The following is a 15,670-nucleotide window of genomic DNA, read 5'->3' as shown; positions in this document are numbered from 1 at the left end:
ATCTCTTGGCTTTTATTAAACTACCTGGACAAAACCAAATCAACCACCTGCCTACCCACAGCATTCATTATATCCTATTTTTTAAAATAATTTTTCTCATTCGTTCTTTGAATTCTTATTCATGGCAAGTGCGGTGCTAAGTGTGGGCATAAAGCCCCATCTTTGAAATACTCACAGCCCAGCAGACAAAACATCCAGTCAGTCAACCAGTACTAAGTGCCTACAATTCTGAAATAACTTTACTGCTTTAACAGAGGCAAGCAGAGTCAAGTCAAACTTTGTTCATACCTGCCTTACAGTTCTCTGCTTAATGTATGTTTTGCTCTTGTTTTTCCAATCCGATTAAACCTTTTGCCAAGGCAGGGGCTGTCTCCTCTTATAATTTCACACTGCCAAGCAAAGGGCTGGCACAAAGGACGAACTCGGCAAGTCTAGTGGGAAATAACTGCAGAGGAAGAACCCAAGTCCCTGGCTCTTCCCAGGCCCCATCCTGTCGGAAGTCGTCCTGGCCGCCCTACTCTGATTCTGTATCAGCAGTCCCAGTCCCAAACTCCTCTGGGACTACTCCGGGGAAAACTGGAAACACCTCTCCTACAATGGGCAAATTCCGGGCATGTCTGTGGCTAAGATCGGTTCTGTTCACCCCACACCCCCACAGAAGAGATCACGAAACTGAAGGCAGAATCCCTTCTTTCTGACTCCTCCCACCCCTAGGACAGGTCACCAGCCCCGGGGTTTCCCAGCACACTCCGATGTTAGCCTTGGGTTCAACCCTGGCCTCACCATCAACTAACTGGGAGGCCTTACGTCAGTCACCGGACCTCTCTCCGCACTTCAGGTTCTTGACCTGAGAGGCGGAACTAAGGAATACCGCCCGGAAAGTGCTCGGCGCACGCAGTAACTACTCGATAAAGGGAGGTATTGCTCTTTTGAAAGGCGGCAGGATGACAAAGCCGAGGGGGCTCACACTGAAGGCCGGCTGGGGGGCTGGGAGGGACAGACTGACGCAAGCCAGAGGCCGAGCAGGCTTGACAGGGCGGGAAGCCGCGGCGGGCAGGGCGGGAAGCGGTAGAGGCGGGCGGGCGCCGCCAACTGCAAGGGCGGCAGCAGCCCGCGCCCCCTTTACCCGCTGCCCCTAACGCGCCGCCCCCTCCCCGGCCTCTCACCTCGCTTGATCACATGCATCGCGGCCAGTGGCTGACGCGCTGACGGGATTCGAGACGGGGCTGCAGTTCGGAGGTGCCGGCGGGATCGAGGAGGTGGCAGAGTGCGAAGGGTCGGGTTCCTGGGGGCGCTGAGGTGCAAGGACTGGATTTGGGGGCCAGAGGGCACTTTCCTCCACGGAGCGGAGGCGCGACAATCCGAATCCCCTTCCCGCTCCCGCCACCCGAGACGCAAAAGCGGCGCGACGGAGCTCGAATGACGTTACTCGACGCTGCCAGCGCCCCGGCCCGTGGGCAGGGCTAGCATAGCCCCAAATCGGCCCTCACCCGCCGCCATGTTGAGTACGGGCAGGGCCTTGGAAACTGAGCCTTTCCAACGGCCACATTGGGTGTGGGCGCGCCCGGCGGGAACGCGGTTCTCCCGCCGCCATATTGATTGTGGGCAACGCCAAATCTGGGGCCAGAACCCGGCGCTGCGCGCACAGCCCGCCAGCCCCGGCCCCGCCCCTCTCCTTGGCGGGCGCTGGCCTAAGTCAGTGTGGTTCAGGTATTTTTGAAATAAAAACCCAACCATCCAAAACCCTTTCTTGTCTTGACGACTGTTAGAATATAATAACCCGGGCGCCTGAGTAGCTCAGTCCCCCTGCTTCTCCCTCTCCCGCTCCCCCTGCTTGTGTTCCCTTTCTCGCTGTCTCTCTGTCAAATAAATAAAATCTTAAAAAAAAAGACAGAGAATAACCCGACTGCTATCCGATGTGGGCTATAGCCTGCGACTCATAGCGGGAGGCAGCCGCGAGCCCCACGCTCCTAGAACGGAGGAAATCTGGCACTCAGTCCTTGGAAGAGAACCCTGCGAGCCCAAGGCGTTTGATTTTTTTTTTTTTTTTTAAGATTTTATTTATTTATTTGACAGAGAGCGAGCGAGAGCAGGAACACAAGCAGGGGGAGTGGGAGAGGGAGAAGCAGGCCTCCCGCGGAGCAGGGAGCCCGATGCGGGGCTCGATCCCAGGAACCTGAGATCATGACCTGAGCCGAAGGCAGACGCCCAACGACTGAGCCACCCAGGCGCCCCCAAGGCGTTTGATTTTATTCTGACGGAGTGGGAGCTCTGGGAGAGTTTTGAGCAGGGTAGGGCCATGGCCCATTCGCTTTTATAATTATCCAGTGGATGGTGGCAGAAACAGGGTCAGCAATTAGGCCTTGTGGAGGCAGAATGGACAGTGCTTGGTGATTGAGGGGAGTAAGAATAGATAAGAGACGTAATATACAAGTGACATAGAAGCTTCTGATTTGGGGGACACAAACTTGATTTTCATGAAAGCTCATGTGGCATACCTTTCTAAAATCTTTCATCGGTTCCTCACTGCCCTCTAGATGCACCCCAAACTCCCTGTAAAGTAATTCTAAAAGTCATAGGTGATAGGCAAAGCCATAGGATAGATAGGGTAAAGATGGCCCAAAGATGGGTTGTCAGATTTAGCAAACAAAAATAATGTGTTCCAAATGTTGCAGGGACATAATTACACTAAAAAAGTTTTTATCAGAAATTCAAGTTTAACCAGGCAGGCATGCTGTATTTCAACTGTCAGCCTCTCCTGAGAGCTTTGGGGTATGTGTATTATAGAGTTTCAGTTTTCCTTGGCCAAGGAGAAATAATCTCTTCTTCATCCTGTCTACTATGCCACAAAGAACACAATGAGAGTCAAAGCCAGCAGAGGTTAAAATCTCCTACATGCTTTATTGGACTTCAAAGAGTCTTATGAAATAACACAGAAAAACCATGTGAGGGTGTCCAGGGGGTACAAGGCAGTCTGCAGCCTAGCACCCTCCTAAGACCAGCCCCAGGTGCCTGCACCCCAGGCCCCAAATAGGATCCCAGAGTAAAGGCATGGGAAGGAGTGGGGCAAAAGGAAAATACCTTTACAGCCATAGCAAAAACAGGTAAGGGAGAGAGTTGTCTAGAGGGTGGGAAGGGTGTGGGGGAAGAGGTCACACAGCTGCCTTCGCCTATACGGTCTTCCTCAGCCACCCCCTTCCCTAAACCAGCTGTGTCCTTTTTGAGCCTCTGGCCCAAGCTATGCAGTAACATGAAAATGGGGTCTGACAAGGGGAGTATGTGGTGCAGGCACTTGGGAAATTCAGGAGATTTCTTTTTTCAATTTAAAAATGTTTTTTGGTTCAAATGCAACAATATCCTGCCCAACAGCTCCAGGGCCCCATTAGAGCCCTGTATCATGGCTGAGGCTCCCATGGCCAGGGAAGCCATTTGTCTGAGCTCCAGCAGTTCTGATGCTTGGGGAGCATTTGGGCAGCACCTCTTACAGTCAAACCCTCCTGCAGTGTGGGGGAGCAAGGATAAGAAAGAGGCAGGTGTAGGTGAGAGAAGAGAGAAAAGGTGACTGCCCTGTAGCCCACAACTCTGGCATCTACTCATCCCCCAACTAAGAGGAGTCTCTCAACCTACCCCCTAGCCTAGCCTCTCTTCAAAATTCTCTAGTAGCTTGTTCTCTAGGAATGTGTTCCACTCCCCCATGAACCCCTGGAGGCTCAAGCAAGCTCCAGACCAAGTCTCCTTCTGGCCCACCACACTCAACAAAGAACAAACCTCAAATATTAGGCCCTCGGCCCCAATCTGAGGCAAACAGAACCATCGTGGGTGGGGTGGAACAGGTCTGAGGCACAGATGTCGGAAGTTACTCCTATCTTCCCCCGCCTAGCTGCTAGGGGAAGTTGGGGAGTGGTGGGAGGGAGGAGCCTGAAAGCAGGAAACAGAGAAACAAGAAACCAAACTTCAAAACTGGGACAGCAGAGACAGAAGCTGGACCCCAGAGGTGGAGGTGGGAGCTGAGGGGACAGCAACTAAGACATGCACTGAAGTAGAGAGGGGGTGGCAGCCGCAGCCCATGGCTGGGAGAAAGGCAGGGCAGGCAGGCCATGGTGGTCAGTTAATAAATAATGTTGAAGGACCCAAGGATGAGGGGGGCAGGTATGTACAGTGCCCAGGCCCCTGGGCCAGCCCCTCCCAGGCCCCCACTCGAGGGGCCAGGTGTCTTGGAAGGGGAGGAAGGGGAGGCAGAAGACCAGGGAAGGACAAGCTGTCCCGCCACTGCCACTCTCATCCTGCCTACTTCTTAAGAGGCTTCTTAAAGATTTTGAGGGGAAACTTCTTCCGGCCTGGGCTGGAGTCTGTCTCCTCGCCAATGGAGCCATTATCCTCCTCAGCCACGGCCTTCTTGCCAGCCAGATGGGGAATGCGTGTATTTCGGCTAGCCTGCAGGGCTCGGCTGTCCCCAACTGGAGATGGCGTGTCTGGGTCTGGGGAACTGGAGCTGTGAGAACGGGAAGAATCCAAAGGTGGAGAGCCACCAGGTGGGGCTGAGGGGCTCAGCTCCATCAGGCTGTGGGCCTTGTCCAGCCCATGGTTCAGCGCCAGGAGTGCCTTCTTGGCCAGGGCAGGGCTGTCGGGCAGTTTCTCCACCAAAGACCCGGGGTGGACCCCCTCAATCAGCCGGTGGCTGCCATTGGAAGTCATGGCACCGAGGGCCTCGTCTGCAGCACGGACCATCTGAGGAGGCTTGGGGGCCACACGCTGGCGGTCACTCATGTGGAGGGAGGACTCCGAATCGGAAAGGGTCAAATCCCTGCAAGACAGGGCAGAGAGGAAGAAAGGGACATACAGGAGAGGGGGGTGGGGGAAGGTGTAGAGGAGAGAGGAACAGCATGAGAAGATACGGTGGGGTGGGAAATGAGTATGCAAAGAGGGGTAGGAGAGAGAAAAGAGGATAAACAGGCAGGTAGGCAAGAGAGAAGGATGAGAAACAAGGAAGTTGAGTAGGCCATAAGTACAGGACAAGAGATGAGGCAGGAATAGGGAATGGGGACAGGTTGGGGAAGCGACAGGGAGAGGAGAGTAAAGGGAGAAAGAAAGGCAAAAGGAGGAGCAGGTATATATAAGAAGGACCAAGGGGACAAAAAAAAAAGAAAGAAAGGGAAAAGTGATGGAGAAAGAAGAGACAAAACAAGAAGCAAAACCAAAAGTCATTACACCATCATCTATCTGGCAAAGGGCTTTCTAATGACGGGCCCCCACCCTGCTGAGTGGCCAGGCCCTAACCCGGTGCAACCATACGCTTAAATCCCCCCCCAATAAAATCTCTGCCTTCCCACAGCTGGCTAGATTTCTTAGGACTCAACCCTAAGCCGACACAGAACCCACATATTGCTCTGAGTCACCATTGCCCATGCCTTCCTCCCAGACTGACTCCTGTCACACCCCAGGACACATCCAGTCTGGGCCAGGCCCCAAGGAAAGGGCACATGCGGTAAGTGGGCCTGACCCAGGCTGGGGAGGAGAGGGTTAGAACAGCCTTGCAAACAATCCCTTATGCACCCCAAAAGGCCAGGACGCTGCCTCTTTCAACCCTCTCACGGGAATGGATAGGGAGAGTGTAGGCAGGTGCAGAAAGACAGGACAGAACGTTGGTCTTTAAAGGAGCAGTGGTTGTGAAGAGCTGCCACTAGAAGTCATAATTTCCATCTCTGCCTGAGGCTTGTTGTATGACCTTGGACAAGTCATCTAACCTTGCTGGTCCTCAATTTTGGTCAAATGAAGACAATACCAACTCAATTACTTTGCAAGGCTGTTTGGAGGATCAAATATGTTGGCAAATCACTTGAAAATGTAGGAAGTATTGTGGGAATGAAGATGATGAGGCCAGTCAAGCTGGAAGACCCATATGTGGGCCAATCACAAGAGGCTTCTTTGCAAGGCTGAGTTATGGGGATGTGGCACTGCACACTGGACATGCACACACACAGGTTAGTCCAGAAAGCTGAGACCCTCTAAGGGGCTGGCTATTCCTAAGAAGGCCCACAAACCAATTCTGAACGCCTCCTCTCCTGCCTCTACAGACAAAAGGGTAAATTTGGGGGTCCCCTGCCAGTCCCGTAACTCTCCCTCTGCTCTCCCAGAGGAGAACCCACAGTAGGGGCAGAGGAGAGGGCTAAGGGAAACGCTTAAACATCGAAGTCAGGAAGCAAAGGGGAAAAGTCAGGAGTGGGAGGGGAGAGTGCCATAGGACCTGGAAAGGAGGAGGCTGTGGGTCAAAAATTAGGAAGGGCACCAGGCCCCGAAAATAAGCAAAAGCAGAAGGTTGGCTCATAGCTACTGGACGGTTAATTCTCAGTAGGAAACAATTAACTAAGCAACTACCCCATGGGCCAGTATCTTCCTGGAGACAAGGAACAGCAGAGAACAATCCCAGCTCCAACTCCATCCTACAGATACTGTTTCAACCACATCCTCTACTGTTTACTCATGTTCAGTCTCATATTTGGGTTCGCATATCTGACACTATCCTTCTGTCTAAATGTGCCCTCGTTTCCCTAAGTTCCAACATGATCCTCTCCATATCCTGCCTTTTCTACACACATATCGGCCACTGAGCAAGGTGCCGAGACAGTTCTGGGTAGCAACCGCACTGGGAAAAGGGGCCCTCTATGCTGACGAGATGAGGATCCCAGGAGCTTACTTTTCTAATGCCAAGGGAGAGCAGTCAGGGGGTTGGGGCCCTCCCAGCCTCACTCCTTGTGGCCCACAGCCCCATTTGGCCATGATTCCCATCCCTCCATGCCTTGTCATCAGTTAAAAGCTGAGACCTTCCAAAGCCAGAAAAGAGCCTGGAGGAAGCTCAGGTAGATGCAGGAGGTCAGAGGCCTGCTGAGGCAAGCTCACTTTCCCTCCCTGAATCGTTGAGACACTCAGGCCAGGGGTGTCCCTCCCCAAAGGCAGGGCTGCCTTGGGGCTTCCATACCAAGCTACTAACCTTACTAGAGAGCCTGTTTGTCTTTAGAGACGATCCTCTGGTGCATGGTGCAAAAGAAAATTCAGTAGTGAACAGGCCAGGTGGGTGCAGGTACCTCCCTGCCCTCCCGCCCCACTGCCCTTGGCTTGGGCCTTGGAGCATGAGATTCGCAGCATCCCCTAGTGCCCCGAACCCCAATCTAGTCTTCTCCACCTTTATGGGGAGGGGCAGTCTCCCTGCCTAAGCTTTTGGATGACAATGAGGATGAGAATGAAAATGAGCCACAGGGCTGGGTGAAAGTGCTAGCAAGGGTAGTCCCTTGGTGAAAGACAAAGGAATAGCCCTCATGGATAACTATCCGGACGTTCCAGGAGCAGAGCGAGAGAGACTGGCATCCAGAGTGAAGCAGGACCAAAAATCCACAACAGCGTGAGCAGGCTGCAGCCCAGAGGCCAGGGCTGGGCTGGGTCACAACTTCCAAGATGAGAGGTCCCTCTGGAGGAGAGGGACTTTCTGAGGCTCCCCTAAGCTTAATTCAAGGCTCTCATCTCTGACCCTAGCCTACCTCCTGAGGTATTAGCTGGGAAAGGCCCGGCCCCTGCTAGACCAGGTTTTGGCAGGAAGCCACTCCCCAGTTCTTACACAGTTCACGTATCGAGACCTCGTAGAAGGACAGAAATACCGGAAGAGTGTCCGGGCCTGGAAAGTCAAGTTCGACTCTGTGTTCTGTTCCTAATGAGCCGTAGGACCTGGGGAAAATTACTTGACCCTTCAGAACCTGAAATCCCTACTCAAAGTGAGTACTTTAGGCTCGTCCCACCTATAAACTTCTTGTCCAAAACCCTGAACCTGTCTCTCCTCTTCAGTTCCCTAATTCCGTGAAGGGTCCCACATCCATTCGGTCACCCAAGCCAGAAACCTGAGTGTCCTCCTAGGTCCCTCCCTCTCCTCCACCCCTCCCAGCCCGTTGCCAAATTAATCCTCTCCTTGCCACGCATAGACCTCACTACCTCCCCTACTGGTCTACCTCAGTGACTTCCAAATTTCTGTAGTCTCCCCTTCTCTTCTTCATACAGGCCCCTAAAATGTTATTTCTAAAATGCAAATCTGATTCTGTTCCTTTTAGAAATCCTTTTGCAGTGCTCCCTCTCCTAAAAGGTAATGGCCCAAGCCCCCTGCCTCTCAGAGCCCTTCCCCCTCCTAGCCTCATCTGCCACCCCTTCCCACCAACACACGTCCAAGGTCCTAACCACAAATACATCCACGCCTCTGCCCATCAGGCTTCCTCTGCCTAGACCGCACTTTCTTCTGCTCCTGTACACAGGGCGTTAGCACAAATGTCATCTCTTTTGTGACACGTTCCACCTAGGTGCACATTCTTAGTCACTCCCTCCTCAACACCCCCGTAGCACTTCTCAACTTGTTCCATAATTGTCTGTGTACCTCTCCCGGACCAGACTGTAAATCTTGACTATTCATCTAGGAATCCCCCTGCCCCACAGAGCCTGGCCCAGAGCAGGTATCCATAAATGTTCTATCAAAGGAGTAAAGGAAGCAAGGCCTCCAGTGAAACAACGAATGTGCAGGTGCAGAGTTCAGGCCCAAGTGCGGTAGGACCACGAGGGAGGGGCGCTGCACTCATTTTTAGAGTCGGCAAAGCCCAAACAGAGAAGGGCACAAAGTTGTGGGAAGTGAGGCTGACCTTAAGAAGGAGCCCCGGGGCTGGGAGAGGACAGGACAAGGAGAAGTTGCCCCACTGCACACACACACTCTCACACACACACACCCCCAGCTGACCAAGCAGCAGCCAGCAGGCAGAGGTCAAGGTAAAGGCAGCAGAAAGGGAAGGAAGGGAGGAAAGAAAGAGAAGAGAGACAGCTGATACCCCAAGCTCTCTGAATGCCCAGGCATCACAGCGCTGCTGTCAGAAGGGGGTGAGCCAGGGTAGGGCCCCATCTGGAGGAAATAGGAAGTGCTGTGGCGGTAATAAACAGGGTGGACATGGACGGTGGTGATGGAGGTGGTGGAGGAGGAGGTGGTGGTGGAGGAGGTGCTGGTGGTGGCGGCGGGAGAGGAGCAGGAAGAAGAAGCAGAGGCAGATGGAGCGCTGGTCCCGTGGCCTTCAGAACTGAAAGACTGTCCAGATGAAAGGCTGCGCATTCGCCGCAGAGAGACCCGGCTTGTCAAGAAGTGGCCAGCCTCGCCCTCTACCAACCTCTGAGATCCCAGGCCATGCTGTGGCTCCGTCAGGCGCTGCCGGACACTGCACTGCAGGGTGGGAGCTGCAAAGAGAGGGGGAGGAAAGGGTGAGGAAGGGCCAGCTCCTTCGGGCTGGCAGGCAAGCAGGTCTGCCCCTGCAGAAATGCTTGCTGCGGCCCACTCTGGGCCCCTGGTGCCCAATCTGGAGACTGGGGCACCTCCTCCCAAAGACCTCCCACCAGGGCTCCTGAAAGGAAGGGGAAATTCATGATGAGGTGCCCAGGGCAGTTTTAGTGGCAGCTGCAATGGAAGGAGACCGAGGGCCACCATGACTAGAAAGGAGAGGCAGGGCGGTGAGTGGGAGGACACAGGCAGGGCAGGGTGGGACGGGGCGGGGGGGGGGGGGGGGGGCAAGGTCCGGGAGAGCACTAAGAACCAGCCTTTCTAGAAAGCCAACCTCAGGAAATAATTCGCAATGTAGACAAGGATTTATACACAAACACGCTCATCACATCGGTATTAATAATTATATGAAAGTACACATAAAGTTGGAACAAGGGGAAAATGATAGTATATCCGAATGCTGGAAAACTCTACAGCTATTAAAAATGCTGCTTAGGATTTGAAAAACACAAAAATACCTATTAAAATGCTCAGGGGAGGGGCGCCTGGGTGGCTCAGTTGGTTAAGTGACTGCCTTCAGCTCAGGTCATGATCCTGGAGTCCCGGGATCAAGTCCCGCATCGGGCTCCCTGCTCAGTAGGGAGTCTGCTTCTCCCTCTGACCCTCCTCCCTCTCATGCTCTCTGTTTCTCATTGTCTCTCTCGCAAATAAATAAAATCTTAAGAAAAAAAAAATTTTTTAAATGCTCAGGGGAAACAAAAGGATACAAAATTAGACGTAAAAGAAATACCTCGAGCTATGGAACACAACAGACTAGAGTCTGAAACAAAGCCTTTCCACTTGTAGCCGTGACCCTGTGCAACTTACTTCCCTATTTTAAGTCCTGATTTATAAAATCCTGCAGGGTTGTTGTGAGGCTTCAAGAGAGTGCATTTAGGGGCGCCTGGGTGGCTCAGTTGGTTAAGCGACTGCCTTCAGCTCAGGTCATGATCCCGGGGTCCTGGGATCGAGTCCCGCATCGGGCTCCATGCTCTGCGGGGAGCCTGCTTCTCCCTCTCCCACTCCCCCTGCTTGTGTTCCCTCTTTCGCTGTGTCTCTCTCTGTCAAATAAATAAATAAAAATCTTAAAAAAAAAAAAAAAAGAGAGTGCATTTAAAGTACGTGGCACAGTTCATGGCACTCAATAAATAGTAGCGGTCATTATTATCTTGACCACATAAAAAATTATTAAAAATTCCACAGACTTCAGAAGACTGTCAGAGAAGATGCTCAAATAGGGTGAAGCTTTGGGTGCCTTTTTTTTATGCTCATATTTACACTTTTCACTTTGCAAATTTCTTCTAACAAGTGTACAGACAACAAAGAGCCAGCTCTTGGAACAATGCTATAGATCAGGCTCTTGGCAGATAATGGCCACCATGCCCAGTGAAGGGGATATGTGGACCCCAGGTGACTTGGGAATATGCTAGAGCATCCCCCTTGGGCTCACTTCCAGCTCCAGCTGGAAAGAGAATTTCTACCTTTGTTTTTGCTCCTCTACCCTGAGAGATGGGCTGCCCTGACTTCTCCCTGAAGATGGGAGAAAGAGCCAGGTGACAAGGGTGCCAGAAGCCACGGAGGGGCTGCAAGGGAGAGAACACAATTCCACAGTGATGGAGAGCTAGGGAGGCAGGGCTTCTATGACTGGTGGCTTTTAAGGCATGGAAGGGAGGCAGAAGAGGAAGAAGCAGCATGGAACAGAAAGAGGCAAAGGGGGAAAGAGAAGAAAAGGGAGAAGAAAAGGGAGAAAGGAACTTTCCTTCTCTCTTTCCATCCCAGCCCAGCTGGAAGAAGGGCCACCAGGACTTCTGTCTAGCTGGGCTGAAAAGAGAAGCCCAAGCCTTCCATCACCATGGGTGTTCTCTCTCTAGCCCTCAGCTGAGCAGGCTGATTCTTCTCACCCCCGAACCTCTCCCTGCAGTTAGTAGGGGCAGTGCTGAGGGAATAGAGGCAGCAGGCAGGGGAGTGAGGCAGGCAGGCAGAAGGGGCTCATGGGGTAGGAGTGCTGGTTTAGTCCCAAAAGTTGGAAAAACAAAAGCCCCAAAGGGGCTCCTCAAACCCGGGTATTTCCAGAGGGACTGATCATCCGAGCCGGCGGATGTTGAGCAGAGAGAGCGGTCACTGAACCTACGCCCCATCAGCCAGGCAGCATCTAGGGTCCAACAGCCAGGCCAAAAGGAGAAGAGAATCTGATTTACAGAGGGCTTCAGCCCACCCTTCAGTGGGATAAAGGGAGGGCCAGGGGCAAGGGGTGGGTAGCTCAGAGCTAATGAAGGTCCCTTCCAATCCATGGAACACAGGAGCCTTTAGGATCAAGACCTGCCTGCCAGTGATCTTAACCTCATTGGGCCTTTGATTAAAGCCCTCATAGGATATCACATCATGGTGACAACGCAGCTTGGCTGGAGGCAAAGTATTGCTGAACAAATTTACAAACAAATCCTGCCTGGAGCTGGAATCCAGCCTGATGAAAGAATGAGGCTTTCTGAAAGTGAGCCCCTAAGCCAGCCTCATGGGATATGGGCCCAGGACCAAAGCTTTTCCTTAAAATCACCTCTGATCCAGAGAAAATTTCAACCAGGCCACTCAGGGGTAAGCCCCTCATTTGCAAAAGATTTCCCACAGAGAGTTATCTCTTTGACTTTGCTCTACTCAGCTCTCACCACTGGAGGGGAGAAGACAGGGAGAGAAGGCCCAGGAAAGGGTGCAGAGGTCCAAGAATTCAGGTGGAAAGCCAGACATGCTTGTGCAGGAGATCCCTCCAGGACAAGAACGTCTTTCTGGCTTGGCGGACTTAGGGCTATGTCTCTTTAAGGGACTATTGCTTCATGGGGCCTCGCACAAAAAGGCAGAGAGAAAAAAGATATCATCCCATTTGTCCACTTTAGCAATTAAGAATAAAGAATATAAAAACGAAAACACAGGGGCGCCTGGGTGGCTCAGACGGTTAACGTCTGCCTTCGGCTCAGGTCATGGTCCCAGGGTCCTGGGATCAAGCCCCACATTGGGCTCCCTGCTCGGCGGGAAGCCTGCTTCTCCCTCTCCCCACTCCCCCTGCTTGTGTTCCTGCTCTCGCTGTGTCTCTCTCTGTCAAATAAATAAATAAAATCTTAAAAAAAAAACAAAAACGAAAACACAAATAAAAGCACTCAAGAGGCAAAAATGAGTATCATTTTTATATTATGAACCACTAAAGGAGATTGTTTTTATAAAGGCACATGGGGAAGAGAAGGGAGGATAAAGGGATTTTAAAAACACAGAGTGAAGGGAGACACACTGAATACAGGAGCCCCAGAGGGGCAGACGCAACATACAGCGAGAAAAATCCACCAAGAGCACAACCACAGAGGAATATCCTGATGTGAGCTGTGCGTCATGACCCAAGGCCGGGCGCTGACCTCGCTCCCTTGGTATCTGCCCCAGATGCTGCTGAAGCACAGCAATGGCCAACAGCTTCTCAACCGGGGCCTCAGAGGCTCCTTCCCTCGCGCCCACCCAGGAGGTCACCTACACTGCATGGACAAGGGTGACACAATCTCCTCATCCAAGTCATCCACGTCGTCCGTCATGATGAAGTGGGCGGGGTTGGGGCGCGTACTGCCCGTCCAGCTGGGGTCTATGTTGAGAGCAGCCACCAGGGAGTGGATGCCGGGGTTGTTGACAATCTGGAAGCCACAGAGGATCTCAATCTGCTGCCAGCGATGCAGGCGTTCCCGCAGTGCCGCCGTCACCTCACTCAGAGCTTGCCTGGAGCACAGGGGACAGAAGTGAAGCCATGGGTGGCTGGGAGCCCCAGCAGGAATGAGGCCTCTCAGAGGAGCAAGCGGGGGGGGGGGGGGGGGCGTTGCAAATAAGAACACAATTAAGTCAGGCACTTAAGAGTAACGTGGGAGGGGCGCCTGGGTGGCTCAGTTGTTAAGCATCTGCCTTGGGCTCAGGTCATGGTCCCAGGGTCCTGGAATCGAGCCCCACATCAGGCTCCCTGCTCAGCGGGAGGCCTGCTTCTCCCTCTCCCACTCCCCCTGCTTGTGTTCCCTCTCTTGCTGTGTCTCTCGCTGTCAAATAAATTAAAAAAAAAAAAAAAAGAGTAACGTGGGAGGCGGGTAAAGGCCAGGACAGGAGACCAGCGCCGCCCCTCTACCAGTGAAGAAGTACACCTGGGGTTGGACACTCTGCCCACCCTCCAGCTCTGAGGATGGGTGGGCATCGCCAGAGCCGGGCAGCAGGTGCTACTTACTTTGCAGTTAGGATTTTGTGATCCACGTCGTCCAGGGAAGAGCTGTGAGCCACATGGAAGGTGCCAAAGAGTGTGTTTCTCTTCTTTTTTATCTTCTCAGCCTGCAAAGATGAGGTCCTCAGCTTAAACAGAGCAGGGATTAGAGGTTGGAAAATGAGAAGTGCCTTTCTGTGGCTGGGTCCCCTTCCTCCTCCTAGCACAGCTTAGGCTGCACAAGAGAAAAGAAGAGAAGAAGGAAAAAGAAGGCAAGGGAAGGGCAAAGAGTGGGGGAGGAAAGAAGATGGAGGCAATGAGAGAAGCAGCGGGACCCCCTGCTAGGCCCCCCGACCCCAGGAGGGCTCTGCCCCATGGCAGGCGGGGCTGACAGAGCCTTCCCTCTACCTGCCTCCACCGGCTTCATCTTTCCCTCATTCCCTCCTCCAGAAACTTGAGGACATCATCAGGAACTATGTATTAGGAAAAGAAACAGAACCCAGCACCGGGATATCTCTTGGTCCCACAGCTGGGACGGAGAGAGGTGGAGGCAAGGAGGAAGGGTGGGGGAAGGGAGGGGGCCAGGAGCACGGAGGACAGCAGGAGGGCGCGTCTCACCCCCTCCTTGGCCACCAGCAGCTGCTTCTCGGCGTTTTGCTTCTTGATGTTATAATACTGCACCTCCACCTCGTGTGTCAGCTGCAGCCACTTCTGAAGGGCCTCTGGAGCATACCATGAGCTGTGTGATTCCAGTTCCTTCTCTGCTTTCCTCAGGGCCTCCCGGACCTGTGCAGCCAAGAGGGTGTGACCCATTTACTGCTGCCAAGACCCCCGCCAGTGCCTCTGTCTGATACCACCAAATTCAGAGTTCTCACCTGCTAGCTCATGGGCGCTTTCAAGCCTCTCAAAAGGCAGAAAGGGCAAGGATTATTCTCCGTATTTTATATACCACAGGAGGCAAGCTCAGGGGACAGTCACCTGCTCAAGGTCACACAGTCAGTAGTGTCAACCAGATCTCAAATTGAGATTTTTTGCTGCCTAGACTAGAGTGCTGTTTGCCCAATTACCTGTCTCTCCCGGTCCACAGCCAATCCCCAGCAATCTTCCCTGCTCTCTTGAGGCACAGGTCAGCTCAGTGAATCATCCTCTTTCTGAGAGTTGGGGTCTGTGCTTAGACCTCATGACATCACGATGTGGCAGGAAAAGCACTTGACTGCGAATCTGGAAATCTGGTTCTGGTCCCTGGTCTGTCACTCAACTGGTCCTGCACATCTCAATTCCGTGTGAGGAAAGACTTTTTCCCTCGCAAATCCCAACCATAAGTGAAGGGGTGATCTCAGGACGAGGTATGCGAACAGCTCAGGTCAGAGAGACCGTAAAAATGATTGCTACTCCAGAAGGGGGTTGGCCTGAATGCTCTCCAAAGTCTCCGCAGCCCAGAGGCTTGGTCTATGATTCTCGCATTGAGCAGGGCAGGTAGGCTTTGAAGAGCACCCTCTACAAAGGGCGTAGACAACAATCATGCTTACTTTTAACCAAAAGAGGCCAAGACGTGAAAGAACCACTGTGTAAGCAGAAATCTCACTGACTTCTCAAGCAAGGAGCATACAACAAAGTAGACCATCACAAAGCACTGAACGTGGAAGGTCTGAGATTACACAGACATTATATACACTGGATTCCTTGCTATCTTCCCCAGGCTACAGTATACACTGACCTTTAGCTGGTCAGAATCCCAGAGAAAAGGGATTGAGAGCAGACTTATTATGCCCACCTTCAGCCAATGGGGCAAGTACCCCAGAGCAGGCCCGAGGTTCTACCCATGGCCTACGATAGACTGGGAGGGCCTCAGCTAAGGACAGAACACCTTTATTCCTTAGACAGCCAATGAGAGGACCAATCTTCACATGGTTTTTTGTTCCTTGGAAGAGAAACTATAACACAGCCCACTCCTGGCTTTGTAGATTTAAAATGAAGAACAGATACCACCAAGTCTGAAATGAATGATCCAGTTCTACCTTGAAAGAAGTGAAAGGAATGGGAAAGGCTCAGGGGAGAATGGGAAGAGAAGAGGAAAAAGAACAAATAGAGGGAAGTGTGACAGTTGGAAGGGCTGGCCTAACAGGCTCAAA

The 15,670-nt window shown here is 52.6% G+C and overlaps 2 protein-coding genes across 5 annotated transcripts in view; both read right to left on the bottom strand.

Moving 5' to 3' along the window:
• Positions 1-1,652, bottom strand: part of RRM1 (ribonucleotide reductase catalytic subunit M1) — a 34,055-nt gene extending 32,403 nt beyond the window's left edge. Inside the window, exon 1 of the mRNA XM_064577018.1 lies at positions 1,167-1,652. Coding sequence (XP_064433088.1) covers positions 1,167-1,185 — 19 coding nt within the window. The 5' untranslated portion in view covers positions 1,186-1,652. The remainder of the gene's footprint in view (positions 1-1,166) is intronic.
• A 1,229-nt stretch (positions 1,653-2,881) lies between these two features.
• The window catches only part of STIM1 (stromal interaction molecule 1), a 188,220-nt gene continuing 175,431 nt past the window's right edge, over positions 2,882-15,670 (bottom strand). For 2 of the 4 annotated variants that reach the window (XM_045894291.3, XM_064577017.1), the window contains exons 8-12: positions 14,157-14,324; positions 13,566-13,666; positions 12,840-13,075; positions 8,853-9,249; positions 2,882-4,804 (exon numbers count right to left, since the gene is read on the bottom strand). In XM_045894291.3, coding sequence (XP_045750247.1) covers positions 4,288-4,804; positions 8,853-9,249; positions 12,840-13,075; positions 13,566-13,666; positions 14,157-14,324 — 1,419 coding nt within the window. In that variant the 3' untranslated portion in view covers positions 2,882-4,287. Of the gene's footprint in view, positions 4,805-8,852; positions 9,250-11,387; positions 11,481-12,839; positions 13,076-13,565; positions 13,667-14,156; positions 14,325-15,670 lie in introns of all 4 variants that reach the window. The other 2 variants (XM_045894292.3, XM_045894293.3) reach the window with 2 other exon arrangements.

Source organism: Mirounga angustirostris, unplaced genomic scaffold (assembly GCF_029215605.1).
Source record: "Mirounga angustirostris isolate CCGP_5_RB_7025 unplaced genomic scaffold, mMirAng1.0.hap1 SCAF_13, whole genome shotgun sequence".
NCBI lineage: Eukaryota > Metazoa > Chordata > Mammalia > Carnivora > Phocidae > Mirounga > Mirounga angustirostris.
Note: the sequence above shows the minus strand (reverse complement) of the source record. Positions and strands in the feature narration are given on the sequence as shown.